This window comes from Pezoporus occidentalis, unplaced genomic scaffold, assembly GCF_034315485.1.
Source record: "Pezoporus occidentalis ecotype Australia unplaced genomic scaffold, CSIRO_AGI_Poc_V1 ctg52, whole genome shotgun sequence".
Lineage (NCBI taxonomy): Eukaryota > Metazoa > Chordata > Aves > Psittaciformes > Psittacidae > Pezoporus > Pezoporus occidentalis.
In genome coordinates this window covers 3,331,819-3,345,233 of record NW_026915858.1, presented here as the reverse complement: position 1 = coordinate 3,345,233, position 13,415 = coordinate 3,331,819, and the positions used below count along the sequence as shown (strand labels likewise).

Here is a 13,415-nt window from a genome sequence, read left to right as displayed (position 1 = left end):
TCTCTCCATTTACTTAATCAGATGAAAAGAGTACTTTTCCTGTTTAATAAATCTGGCCATATTGCACAACAACTGAAAGTTCAGGGCTGAATAGATTTAAAAACTCAGCTCAGTTTGTTGATTTTTTTTTTTTTTTAATTTTCTTTCAAGCCTCTCATTTGCTGACCAAAGGGCATGCATGGGCAATGGATTATTTTTACTAGTAAGAAAAGTTTTTCTGCTTCTGCAAATCATGGAAGTGTAAATCTCTGTAACAAAGCAGTGTTAACCTGAGGGAGGCTTTGGGAGATTACTTTGTTCCGTTTCCTCCTCCTGCAGGAAACCTGATCTTCTTTACTTCAAGTTATTTCACAAAACCCAAACAAACTCTGACATTGTTGCAGACAGGAAAGGTCAGAATGCTCAGCTGTTGAAAGTTGGAATGTAGAAATGAGAATTAAAAAGTGCTTTGCTGACCTGAAATGGAAGTTTCTCTGGGGACTTCCAGTAGGATTTGACTGCTCATACCTTAGGGACACAGATGGCTGGAGCTGGCAGTGGAAAAAAACACATCCTGGTTTATTCTGCTACTGTTGTGTGAAAAAAAAAAAACCCTAGCTAAAGAAGAAGAATCCATCCTCTGCAGTGATACAATAGAAGCAGCATTGGAGATAATGTGTGCTCTGCAGTGTATGTAGATAGGCATTGATACTGGCAGCCTTTTATTTGCGTCTCCAATCTGCTGACAACATGTGGGAACACATTCACCTCCATGACCTGGCATGGGGATCTGGCCTGGACCTCTGCACCATGGCTACAACAGCACCAAGGGGGTGCCCTTTGGTCCCCACTTGGGCCAGTTTTGGGCTGGCTGGAAGCATCATGTAATGGGACATGCTACCAGCTTGGAGCGACCCCTCTTTTCTGTAGGGGCTTGCGAATGATGAAGGATTCCTCTGGCTTTATTTTTACTGCTGCACTCTCCCTTCTCCAAGCCACTAAGTTGATTTGACTGGCAGCAAAATCAGGACACTTCTGCCCCTGTTTTTGTATTTGTTGGGGTTGAAGTTTGTTAAATATCTACTATATTTAACTATTAACTATTAAAGAATGACAGCTATGTTGGGAAACCTCAATAGGGAGATACCAATCCCATTCTGCTCTTCACTTCTGCAATCACCAGTCTGCCAATGCCACTGAGCTGTGATATGGTATGTGCCAGTCAGCACCTTCTCTCTCCTGCCTCACCTCCGGTTTCCATGACGGCGCCACTGGCTTGCTAATACCAAAGGAGAGCAGAGAAGTGCCTAGCAAACATTTCCTCTTTGTGGCACTTCCTACTTGCTGGTCTTGCCACAGTTTTCTCCACTGCTTACTATGGATCTGGCTCCAATTCCTGTATAGCAGCAGGCTCTTGGCTCACTCCTGACATGGCTGCAGGATATAGTCTGGTGAAGAGTGGTAGTTCCAGTGAGTTGTAATCAGGAGTTCAGTCAGGGAAGTTGACTGTACCGGGGGTTTTGTAATGCTCCTAAGCCTGGCTGTTCCCTGAACCGACATTATTTTGCTGGGAAAACAGGCAAGCTGGTTTTCTGCAGGCTTTTCTAACTACTCCTGAGCTCCTTCTTACACTAATAAATGCAGGCTGAAGGAACTGGGCTGGCAGAGCTGCAGGGTCACCTGTCCACTTTTCTCTCAGGGCTTAGGAACTGTTGTGGTTTCACACTTTGTAGTCTCATTCTTCTCCCTGTGTGCAAGCTCCCACTCACAGGCTGCCCTGCCATGGTCACTCTGCCCATAAACCGTGCTTCTACTTTGTCTCCTCTGTGTTGACATTAGGCAAGGCAGGATGTTTTGTTCCTGCCTGTGTTGTATTTAACTGCTGACTTTTGCCATCTACTTGATACTTAGGAAATAGGTGCATAGCAAGCACTTGTAAGAAGATGCAAGGTTGCATCCTGCTAACAAGCCAACACGTGATACAGGATGCTCTATAGCTAATGGAGAGCTGAGGGCTGAATTCTCTTGCTCCCTCTGATACCAAGTGTATTTCTTATGTGTTTTCATTGCTCTGAAAATAGCATGCAGACAGAAAGTTGTAGGAATTAATCACACCTCATCTTGGTAAGGGCTGGAACTGCTGCCATTGCCTGGAAACCACTGTACTGATGAAATACAGGAAAATACATAGTGTAGGTTGTGCTGATCAAAGAAGGAAAAGTCCATTGAATTAGACAGACAGTTGCCTGACAATCTGTGAAGCCCATGCAAAGCAATGTTCTTCTCAACTTCCCTTATGAATAATAACCTGTGCTTAAATCTCTTCCAGGGCTCATCTGTCTGTCAGGTGACAAGTATAGGAGTGACTGTTATACTACTTTATACCTCACGAGCCTGTTACAACTTGTTCATCTTATCGTTCTCCCAAACCAAGAAAGTCAATTCTTTTGATTATGATTGGTACAACGTGTCAGATCAGGCAAGTGTGAAAATATTTGATAATGAAAAAACTCATTCTGTAAGTGATTAATTTTTTAAATGCTATCAAAAGAGGAATTAATATATTAAAACCTTTTTTTTTTTTTTAATTCAATGCCCTAAGATTGTTTTCCTCCAGAAATACAAATTTCTGGTAATTTCAGCTTAAGGAAGAAAAAAACCCCACCTTCAGTGCTAAAAGAAAGAGGTACACAATAGGCAAATAATAATAATTAAAAAAAACCTCAATCTTTTATCTATCTTGACTTTATTGTTAAAAAAAGGTGCCTTTTATTAAACCAGGCAGTTATTTTGTCCATTAGAAAGACTGTTCTGTACTTGGAGAAACAGAAAACCAGCACCTGATTCCTCTGAAATGCTCAGTTCTGAAGTCACCACCAAATCTCCCACTGGCATCCTGAGCTGTGGAGTTACTTACTTTAGTCCTGTCATTAGCATGACAACTTCTGTAGTCTGAGGATAAGACTAAGACTCTTCCCAAACTTTAGTTGCAAATGGCAATTCAGCTCACAACCTAACAGTGATAAAAGCACAGAGGGATATAGCAGGGGATTCTTCACTGAATGTTATGAAACTTGGGCATCCAGCTCCGTTCTCTGCTTGGAAGCATGTGGTTAGATCCCCAAAGTTTTCCAGCTCTGTCAAAGCTAGGCAGAATGGCAGGCCTGCATTTGGACCATGGGTATATTTTTTTGGCCTCAAGTTCCCAGACACTTGATGTCTCCCCATCCTCTCAGCAAGCCCCTGCATTCCAAAAGCAGTGCTCCCAGCCTCGCAAGGGCATTGTGTTGCCAGGGTGGCCAAGCAAACCTGGAGCCATTAACAGTTCTCTGTTGAGCGGTAGATAAAACTGTAGATGAGAAGCAAGGTAAATGGTAGGGTAGGATTGCCCAGAGGACTTCATTATGAGTTAGTTGAGCAGGGTCTGTCAAGGGGCCAGGAATCAACCCTGCTATGGTGCAGAGAAGGGGAGCGCAGCAAGGTGTTCTCAGGCCATGTCACTAGAACACACAGGTTTAGGCAGAAGGGCACTAGATTGGGACTTACCTCCTGAATCAAACATTTGCCCTCTTGCTGCTGGGGCTTGGAGTGTCACTGCTGCTCCTGCTGAGCCCCTGCAGGGGCCACTTCTTGTGCTGACTCATGTAGTTTGGAATAACAGGGGCTGGAACTTTATGGTCAGAATATTTGGTCACATTTTCCCATGGATGCAGAGGTTGTTCATAGGGAGCTTACTGGAATGCCTTAGGCCTTAAGTCACTGCTACTGATTTTTGAACATCTGGTCTGACTTGTTGCCTGGATTTTGGGGTAAATTATTTGAGCCATATGTAAAGGGCCTGAAACTAAGGAGCAGGTATTCAACTTGGTACCAGAATCAAAAGTCGCTCTTGAAAGTATAGCCCAATGTTTGTACTGTGGTACTGCCTCAGGTCACTGTCAGAAACATTACCCTTTTCCCTTCTGTACACAACACAGAAAAGGACAGGATTTTCCCTCTGCAACTATGGTGAATGGTGGAGGGGAAACCTAGAGAGAAGTTCAAAGCTAATGCCAGAATAACAACATGGTTATTCAAGCTAACAGTGTGTACCAATTTGAAGGGATACAAGCCTTCATTTTTAAAAGCAAGATTGCCAGGAATGCCCTTGAAGACCTGGGCATGAATTGTTTCTTTATGTATTATTCCGAGCTGGAAAAGACTGGAAAACTAACTTCTCATTACCTGCATTTGATCACTTGATCAAACGGTTGCTTGCCAGGCTCTTAGGCTAGGAAGACCCCTGCAGTAAACTCTGATTTTGCTCAAGCGAAGATAGCAGGAGGAGGAGGAGGGAAGAGGGAAGGTAGAAAGAAAGGGATGTACCCAATGAGACAGTGTATTGATTTTCTCAGTATGTCTTTAATCATTAGGCAGGTTAATCTGGCTTTACCAAACGGAATTTCTGGCCATGTTGTCCAGCAGTTCAGCCACTTAAATACAAATCTTTATAAGAAGACATGTTGCTCCTGCACCTTTAAATAAGCTGCCGTCTTTGTTTCTTTTGAACACTTTTCTCTCTGACTTTTAAACAGGCAGATCTGAAATGTCAGCTGGGAGATGCAGGTTACATAGTGTTCGGAGTGATCCTTTTCATCTGGGAGCTCTTGCCTACTTCCTTGGTTGTGTATTTCTTCCGAGTCCGAAACCCTACAAAAGATCTGGTAGGTGGAATTTGTTACTGTATTTGCTATTGTGGTGTCCAGGCAGGTCTGGAGGCTCAGCTGCTGAAGCAGCTTCTGCTTCTGTACGTTTTTGACTTTTTTTTCCAATGTGTCCTTGGCAGAATAAAAGCAACTCAAACATCCCGCTTCCTTATACTAACTCCCCATGAAAGAAACTCATTGTATCTACCCAGAAGGAAGACAAGGTGGTTGGTTCTCAGGCAGTTTCCCTTAAAAATAGGAAGCCATCTTAATGTAGGGACATCTTCCCCTTGAGTTAATACAGTACTTTACTGGAGTCAGTAGAAAAGGAGTTAGTTTGTTACCCAAACTTGGGATCTTTCACCACATAGCAGTGAAAATGTATGTGTGCTGACTGTTCAAAAGCATGTATGAAATAAAGGATTGAATTCTTTCAGCCGTGCATCTGTTTCCATGTTAAAGACCAATGCAGTAATAAACACTTGCTGACATATTTGTCTGCTATTTCAGCTGAGCAGAGATTAAGGTGTGAGTTGGAAGGATAATTCCCTGTAAGTATCCTTAATATTTAGGTAGTTAATAGATGGACAAGCATTTTTTTATAGCTGTAGGCAATGTCTCCAGGTTAGCATAGGATGTGTTGGTTGAGAGGCACATGGGGAATATCAGCCCTGCACTAGGATTACCAAGGTAATATCTCTGTTTCCATAGGCCAAACCAAAGATAGTATTCCCCAAGATGGATGTGAATGGTAAATTCACAAGTAAGAGAAGCAATTAACACAATAAGCTTTTACAGAAGGCGGTTTTTATTTTCATATGCAGATTTCAGAGACAGTAGTAAAGTCAGGCTGATGTAACACCTGACAGCACAGTTAAAGGAACCCCATGGGCCTCAGTGTCCATCTCAGCCCCACTCCTGCTGAGGAGTTACCCAGGACAACTGCAAAAGAAGAGATGTTTTAAAGGACAGTCCAGTGCTGCTGCTCTTCTAAAAAGTGACCCCAGAGAGTTGTCATTTTATTTAAAGTCAGTTTAGTAAGGCTGGACCTGGTGGCCAAGCTTGGATAGTGTGGGAGAGATTCCCAAGAAGATGAAAATAAGGGATGTGGCCTAATCTCTCCTTTCCAAAAGCTGGTCACATACAGACTTGGAACCTACTCAGATGAGGGCTGACAGAGTCAAACAGGCCATATTCTCTCACAAGTCAGAGAGCGCTGCAGTAACAGCTGTAATGTTATATTTTTGCATTGGGATTTGCAGAAAGCCTTAAATCTCCAACTTCATAATGGTACAGTTCAGAAGAGCCAATCAGTGATATCACTTCTTTTATGGGTACATTTTTTAGGGTATGACGTTATCTGTCATAGTGATGAATTTTTTTCTACACAGTAAAAATATTTATGTTAAACAGCAGCATGGTAAGAGGAAAACTGGGAACAACAAGTGTTAGAAAGAAGCAAAAAATGGACTCCAGCAAGGCAAAAGTGAACTTCAGTGCAAGTGTGCCACAAGAGGGAGGCCAAGGCCCACAGGACCCTCGGTTCAGTAGGCTGCTCCAGCAGGCTGTTACTGCAGTTAAACACCAAATTGGCCCAGTAGGCTGAAAACACTTGACCAGAAAACATGGGGTTAGAATTAAGACAAACCTTTTTTAGTTAAAAATCCTAACAACTCCCATTTAGTGAAAATCAAAAATGTTCGTTAGTAAGGAACAATCCCAAGAAATAGTTGTTCTTTGGTGTTAAGTTTCTCTCTTCAGAAGGTTTGAGTAGAGACATCTTGTGTTCACCCTGGAAGGAGCTCTCTGCCTGCCTTGGCGCTGACACAGGGTCAACTGCAGCGCGCAGTCCTTTGCCTTGCCACACTTTCAGCCAGACAGTTTGGAGCTGGGGAGACAGCAGAGGTGCACCTATTTTTATTTCATCTGTGTCAATTCTTTAACATCAGTAACATAGGGGGAGATTAAACTGCTCTCCGCTTAAGGCCAAGATGTTGTCCTGGCTTATCCGCAGGTGCTGGGAACCCTGTTCCCTGGGGATGGAAGCAGTGGATCAGTGGAAGAGGCTCAGCGGGGTCCTGTGTGTCCCTGTGCACTACTTCCAGAATCAGACTGCCCTTTTGAATATTTTGTTGTTGTTTTTTTTTGTTTTCGGTTTTGATTCATAGGGAAATAAAAGCAAAACGCTTTGTAAATGAAGGCATTACATGTATATCCCATTCCCTGTTTTATCAAAGGGCCTTTCCTTGGGATTTGACTCCCAGAGCACTGTAGAGTAGATATTGAAATTGCTCAGAGAGATCCTAAGGGGCTTTCCAGCTGTGGCTTCATGAGGCAGGTGCCAAGGTTCAGCATGAGCAGTTCCTGAGGCAGGGGATGTAATGCACCAGGATAGAGGGTTACAAATGTGGGGGGTAAACCCCAGTCTCTTTAGGCATTTCCTATCTCGCAGCTCCTCAGCTGCTTCCCTACTGCTCACTCCAGGCTGAAAGTGCAAAGTGTCCAGGATGGATAGGAATTCAGCAGCCAAGTGAAATGCAGAGCAGAGGGTGGTTTCAGGAATAGGTTCTATCTGTTGGCCAGAAGGAAAAGGAAAAGCCGTTTGTAGACTATGACTGTGCTGGTAGAGAAAAACAGAATGCAAACAGCCTATAGGAAATATAAACCTGCCAGTTTTACTTTGGAAACCAGGAGGTAAGTCTGCAGTGACATCTTTTAGAAGCCAGGCCCCAAGCAGTTGATCTCTCTGTTGCAAATACTGACTGAGGTTTCCCTTCCCCCAGGCCAATGCAGGAATGGTCCCAAGCCATGGCTTCAGTCCCAGATCTTACTTCTTTGACAACCCCCGCAGATACGACAGTGATGACGACCTAGCATGGAATATTGCACCACAGGGGGCACAGGGCAGGTGAGGTACACGAGGGAACTGCTTGCTTCCCGTAACAGAAACTGGAGGAGGAAAAACCCTTACACACAGCAGAAGACTAATGTAAACTGTCTAGCTCCAATTGTGGCGTAAATTCCAGGGGGTGAGGGGAAGCTAAAGTGGAAAGCACTGAGCCAAGGGCTCTACAAGGAATGCAAAGAATAAGAATGAAAACATACTATAAGAATTGTAACAGCACTGCCACCTTTTGAAAAACTCAGGTCAGACCTTTGGGCTGCAGGCTTCACCCTCTGTTTCTTCCAAAAGTGGCCTAAGTGCCATTCACTATTTTAAGTGTGTGAGCAAGGCAACCTAGAAAAAGAATGCTGTCTCCCTGCTCAGGGTGAGTGGGGAAAAGCTTGACAGCAGAGACAGCAGCTTGTGATGCTGGTGAGAAGCCTCTCAACTTTGGTTGCCCTGTAACATGGCTACATGTCTTGGGGTTCACCTGAAATGAAGGGGGCATTTGCTTTCCAGCTTGCTGAAAGCTTATTTGAAGCCACCTAACTGCCAAAATCCCACACAACCCAGAACTGGGGTAAAAAGTCAATTCTCTCTGTGTAGCTATGAGCTTTAGGTAAGGATTCCCTTCCAGGAAGGAGCAGTTCCCAGCAAGCATGATAGCACCCTGTTCAGAGAAGGAAAAGCACTGCCAGGACACTCTCCTGCCCAAAAAGGAGCTTGTCACATTACTCATTCACTGTTCCTGTATCTGCACTATGGTAGTAGTAGATTAATCAGTCATCTTAAAATGAAATCTAACCTGGATATAGTTCTTGTCACTCGTTTACCTAAGATTGTGTAGTCACTGCCTCTGAGCCCAAACTACAGTTCAGTACAGCTGGATATTCACTATTTGCAGTTATTGATCATCCTACCCCCTATTTCTGCACTTGAGTGTGAGAACTACCTCTATGTGGTTGCATGTTCCCCACATTGCCTAACAGGGTATATCTACAGAAACAACCTGCCAGTCACAAACTTTCCTGTTTCCTTTTCCAGTTTCTCTCCAGACTACTATGACTGGGGCCATCAGAACAACAGCTTCATGGCTTACATCGGATCCCTCCAACATGATCCAGCCCTGGACACAGACCGGCCAAGCCCTATATAACTTCAACCAACTACAGCGTCCCAGGACATTCCAATATTAAAACAAGTGTTCTGCAAAACAAAGCTTAGCAATTTTTCACCTTTTGGTTTTTAGAAGTGTTCCTAAGCACAGATAAATGAAGAACTTGTCTTTGCCACAAGCTTTCCATAGCTAAAGGAAAAGTATAAGCTAATGATTTAAACTTTGAAGACTGTTCTAATTAATACCTTGTTCTAAGCCACAGTATTTTTGGCTGTGAATAGAGTTGTTAGAGCACATAATTTAATCATTTTATGCTCATTTTAAAAGAGCAGATTTCATGAAGTGAAATGGCATAATTATTTTCTAAGTATTTTTATTTTTACACTGTATATTAGGTTAGAAATACATGATTATGGTAAATATAATGTAAGCAGCTGAATTGGTTGTTCAGACGCATGACAGCAGCAATTCTTACATGCACATGAAAGCCTGTACAGGAAAAGTATCAACCCGATTAAAGACTGTCTTTTCAACTTATTGCTACGTTCTCAGAGCACAATTTACTCTTTGGATCATCACTGCTTAGTCCATGTGGCCAGCTGGTTGGAGGCTAAAGGTTATCTACACTCTAGCTACCACCCCAAAACACACGACATTTGTTTAAGCCGATTGTTATCTTCTCAGCAGCTGGAGGGCCAGTCTCAGAGCACAGGGATGGGCATCTGCTCTGCTGGGGCATTGTGAACAGCAAAGCAGGCTGAAAATTCCTATGTTTGAAAAGTTAGTTATGTGATCACCTCTGTCAATCAGCTCTAGGTATATTATGTAGAAGAGTAAGCCAAATACCTAGCCAGAATACTGTAACAGTACTTAGTTATATATTAAAGACCTAGGAAGCACAGTCTGTGAACAGGGCAAGTGCCAGGAATACATACAGCAGAAAAACCTCAGGTGGACCTAGAGGATAAATTCTGTATAACTAGAAAAAGGTCAGCCAAGCCCTGCTTCAGCCTTGTACGTTCAGGGCTAAGTGTGGGGGTTTGGGGTGGAAAGGGTAGATAAATATCATGCTAGTGTGTGACATTTGCACATAGATTTAGTGCATAGCATTAATTATTTTTAGGCTTGCTAAGGTGAGTAGGAACCCCTACTCCAGGTCTTTTTACTGTGCCCAGTACGGACTAGTATGCTCTACTGTGAAGTACTCTACACCTCAAGCATCAACTCCTCCTTTCCCATGTGAAACAAATACTGCCAATCAATTCAGATTTCCCTAGGAGAAAATCTAATTTCTTTTAGTAATATTTACTTCTATAAACATGTAGTTAATTTTGAGATGAACTACAGCATCCCTAAATGGTGGAACAGGCTTGATGTTTTCCTCATATTCAACTTCAGAAAGTACTAGAAGTAGAGAATTCTGGTACACATTTCACAGAGGATAAAAAAAGAGATGGGGACTAGATCTGATCAGGTCTGTTTGGAAGCTGAAAGCACAGTAGGGCCACATTAATATGACAAGTCTTCCACAGTGTCTTTGATTTCTGTGGTAAACCCAAAGTATAAAGCTCTGGCAGAAGCAGAGCACATCCTGCAAACCCTCCAAAGCTCCAATTAGTTTCTTCACTTCCTACCAAATGTTCACTAAAGGAAACAAGCCGATTAAATGATCAGCCAGAGACTGAAAAAGGTGCCACGGCACTGGGAGAAGAACAATAATTTTATTAAAACCTTTGGAGTTCTACGATCATGTTTGTACAAAACTGCCTGACAACTTCATGCAAGAAACGTCTGCAGGAACTGCATTTCTTCCACAGCAGGTAGAGCTGCACAGCTAAAAAAAAATCAGTTATGAGAATTCTGTGCTTAAAACAAGCCTGATCTTTGTGTCCCAGTATACACAAGTGTGGAACGGCAAGAGACTATAACCAAGCACACCAATGAATTAAATAGTCTCAAACCACAGATTTAAACAACAATGGGAAAGGCAGGATCTTAAATTAAATCACTATAATTATTACCACCTGTGTAACAAGTACTTACCCACCTAAACTGGGGATGAACTGTGTCTATCACATTTATTACGGAGATAATTTGTTACAAATGCATATGTGGAATGAAACAGAGCACTGCAGAAACCCTGTAAGGGAAATAATTTCACATGAAGAGTCCCACTGGGTGAACCAACCGGAACAAATAGTAACAAAATTGATGTTATAAGCTATGCTGAGAAAAGGACAGAACAGACCCAGCTTCATTTCAACGTAAGCCCTTCTGCCTCTTAAAACGATTGAACTTAAATAGAGCTAAACTGGGTCATGTTCATGCAGAAACATACTTCTGGGACATGAATTTCTGATGTGCCTACACACACACACACAATGCACTGTAAACAGCAATAGACACACAGGTTGCATTCACCTTCTGAACAGCATTAAAGTGAGAACAAAAGCCTGCTCATCATCTTAAGTTTAAATGGCTGACATGTAAATAATTTACTTGATTTCTACCACATGTAGTTGAAAGGTAAATGAAAAGGTAAAAAATACAACCCAATTCAAATGAAAATCAAAAAATTACATTCACAAAAAGAGGTTGTAGCAGAAAATACTTTTAATTTGCATTTGATCAATTTAAACGTAGCAAAGATTGGGAAGTGTTCAGATCTCAGTAAGCAGTTCCAACATTGATTCTGGTTTTAATAAATATTACATTTTCCTAGGCTAGCCATATGGAGGAGCTGTCAGGTGATGAGTTGCCAATTGCTACTTTGTAAACATAAGCATCTTGGTTATTCACAACATATTACAGGTCATTTCCCAGAAAAGCACAAAGCAAGGTCACATAAAGGCAACCCAACCATCCAAACTCAACTCCAGGAAGTGTGGCACAGTGTATTTCATATACATACAATAACATACAGCACAAGTCTCCAGCTGAAGTAGGGAACCACTCCTCCTAGCCCAGCTTACACAAGTCTATTTCACTGGCTTGCATCTATACTCTCACCTTCCTCCTCAGGCACTGGAGAGGAAGTTGCTCAGCAACAGCGCCCTACATTCTACCTATGTGGTCTCCACCAAGTCTTTTTTACCATTTCACATAAGCCTTCATGACTTGGGAAGAAGGAAATGTGCTTTGTCTTTGTCTTCTTGTTACCTCTGGGATTACAATCATTGGGTCATTTGTTCAAGGAAATGTACTTCAAAATGAACAACAGACAATGTTGACAAGCTGATCTCCAATAGGGAGCTGGAATCTGAAATAGTTTACAAGTCATGGGCAGTGTAACTAACCTTGTTCTTTAGTATAAAAACAGATCTGTAAGTTTCTAAAATTTAACATATAAAGAACTAAGCCATCCGACTCGCATGGCAAAACTTCATAGGCAGCAGAGTCACAGAATGTACATCAAATACAGTAAAAAAGATGGTGACAGGAAAATTGTTTCAACTAGATTTGTAACCGGAAAAACCTTATGTCCTATTCCTACAATGACAGTGAAATGAAACGCCTTTCTTATTTGACCACCAAGCCAGATGTACCTTCAAACGCAACAGAACTTAACGCACACAGAGGATTTGCTGGTCAGTTGCACCCTGTGTTTTCATGAGACAAAGGAAAAGAAGAAAAGCTTCCTATCTCTATGTCCTTACCCAACAGCATTAACCGTTAACATTAACTACCTGCAGTGTGCCAATGAAGGCTGCAAAGAGCAGGTGACCAGGGCCATTCCCATCCCATGAGCAAGCACATGATGGTAGTACGTGGTGCTGCTTCAGTGTCTAGATTTTAGCCAGGCACAGGTGGAAAAAAAAGTAGCAAGTTGCACCCCCAGAATAAGGTTGGGAGCAATTCACTTTCCCTACAAAGCAAGGGGGAAAAGGAAAGAAACAATTCTGAAACTCTGGTCCTTCCTGGGGCAGCACAGACAACACTTGCTTTTCAACCAGAAAATCCTGCCTCAAGCTTTAGGCACTATACAACAGAGAGAAATCCCAACTATACAGCATTCTTCTCACAGGTGAGCCTACAGGTTCTAGCCTTTGCAGGTCAATCCAAAAGAATTAATGGCCATCTGAAAACTACGCTATGTCAGTATATACAATTACTCAGAAGAGTTAGATACCTGCGGTGTAACTCCCTTACCAAACACAACTATTCACATCTGAGCTAATTACCCAGAGTCCTACTTCAATTTAATGGAGAAAAATGAACTCCTGGGTGCAGATGCAGAGTTCAGAATAAACCAGATGAAACCACCTAGAAATCACCCGCTCTTCTCCACTAACTAGAAAGAGGAAGCCTGCGGTGATGTGCTCAGTCAGGCGAGTGCCCACAGGCAAGAGAAGCTGCTAGGTAAGACTGGCATCAGCCTTCTCTAACACCACGTTAACTACTGGCTTAAACAGAAACTTCCCACTGGTTCATTGCCAAATTGTGAAACTACCACCAAAACCTGGGGGAGGTGTCTGGTGGTTTGTTTTGGGTTTATTTTTTCCTTTATTTTTTTTCTTATCCCAGTTTGACTCAGGAGGGTTGACTTCCTTGAAAAACAATATTCATTCTAGTAGCAAGTGCCAGCAGGATAGTCTGTCATGTTTCCAGTCAGGTAGAAATTTGAGGCTAGTCTGGAAACAAAGGACATAGAACATATTCCAGCTTTCAGACAATCTCAGCTGTAAAATACCACATTACTGAAGCCAACACAGTTACAATCAATTATATAAAGAGGGCACTAAATATCTGG

The 13,415-nt window shown here is 42.4% G+C and overlaps 1 protein-coding gene and 1 long non-coding RNA gene across 4 annotated transcripts in view; one reads left to right on the top strand and one right to left on the bottom strand.

The window, feature by feature from the left end:
• Nucleotides 1-9,202, top strand: part of GPR137B (G protein-coupled receptor 137B) — a 32,406-nt gene extending 23,204 nt beyond the window's left edge. For 2 of the 3 annotated variants that reach the window (XM_062637401.1, XM_062637402.1), the window contains exons 6-9: nt 2,309-2,462; nt 4,558-4,682; nt 7,448-7,572; nt 8,593-9,202. In XM_062637401.1, the coding sequence (XP_062493385.1) occupies nt 2,309-2,462; nt 4,558-4,682; nt 7,448-7,572; nt 8,593-8,704 (516 nt within the window). In that variant the 3' untranslated portion in view covers nt 8,705-9,202. The remainder of the gene's footprint in view (nt 1-2,308; nt 2,463-4,557; nt 4,683-7,447; nt 7,573-8,592) is intronic. The other variant, XM_062637403.1, reaches the window with a different exon arrangement.
• LOC134173425 (uncharacterized) lies at nt 6,793-7,709 on the bottom strand. Its single transcript, XR_009968246.1, has 2 exons — nt 7,344-7,709; nt 6,793-7,236 (listed from the first exon to the last, which is right to left on the bottom strand). It is a non-coding gene; the product is annotated as an uncharacterized LOC134173425 (long non-coding RNA).
• Nucleotides 9,203-13,415: the final 4,213 nt, after the last annotated feature.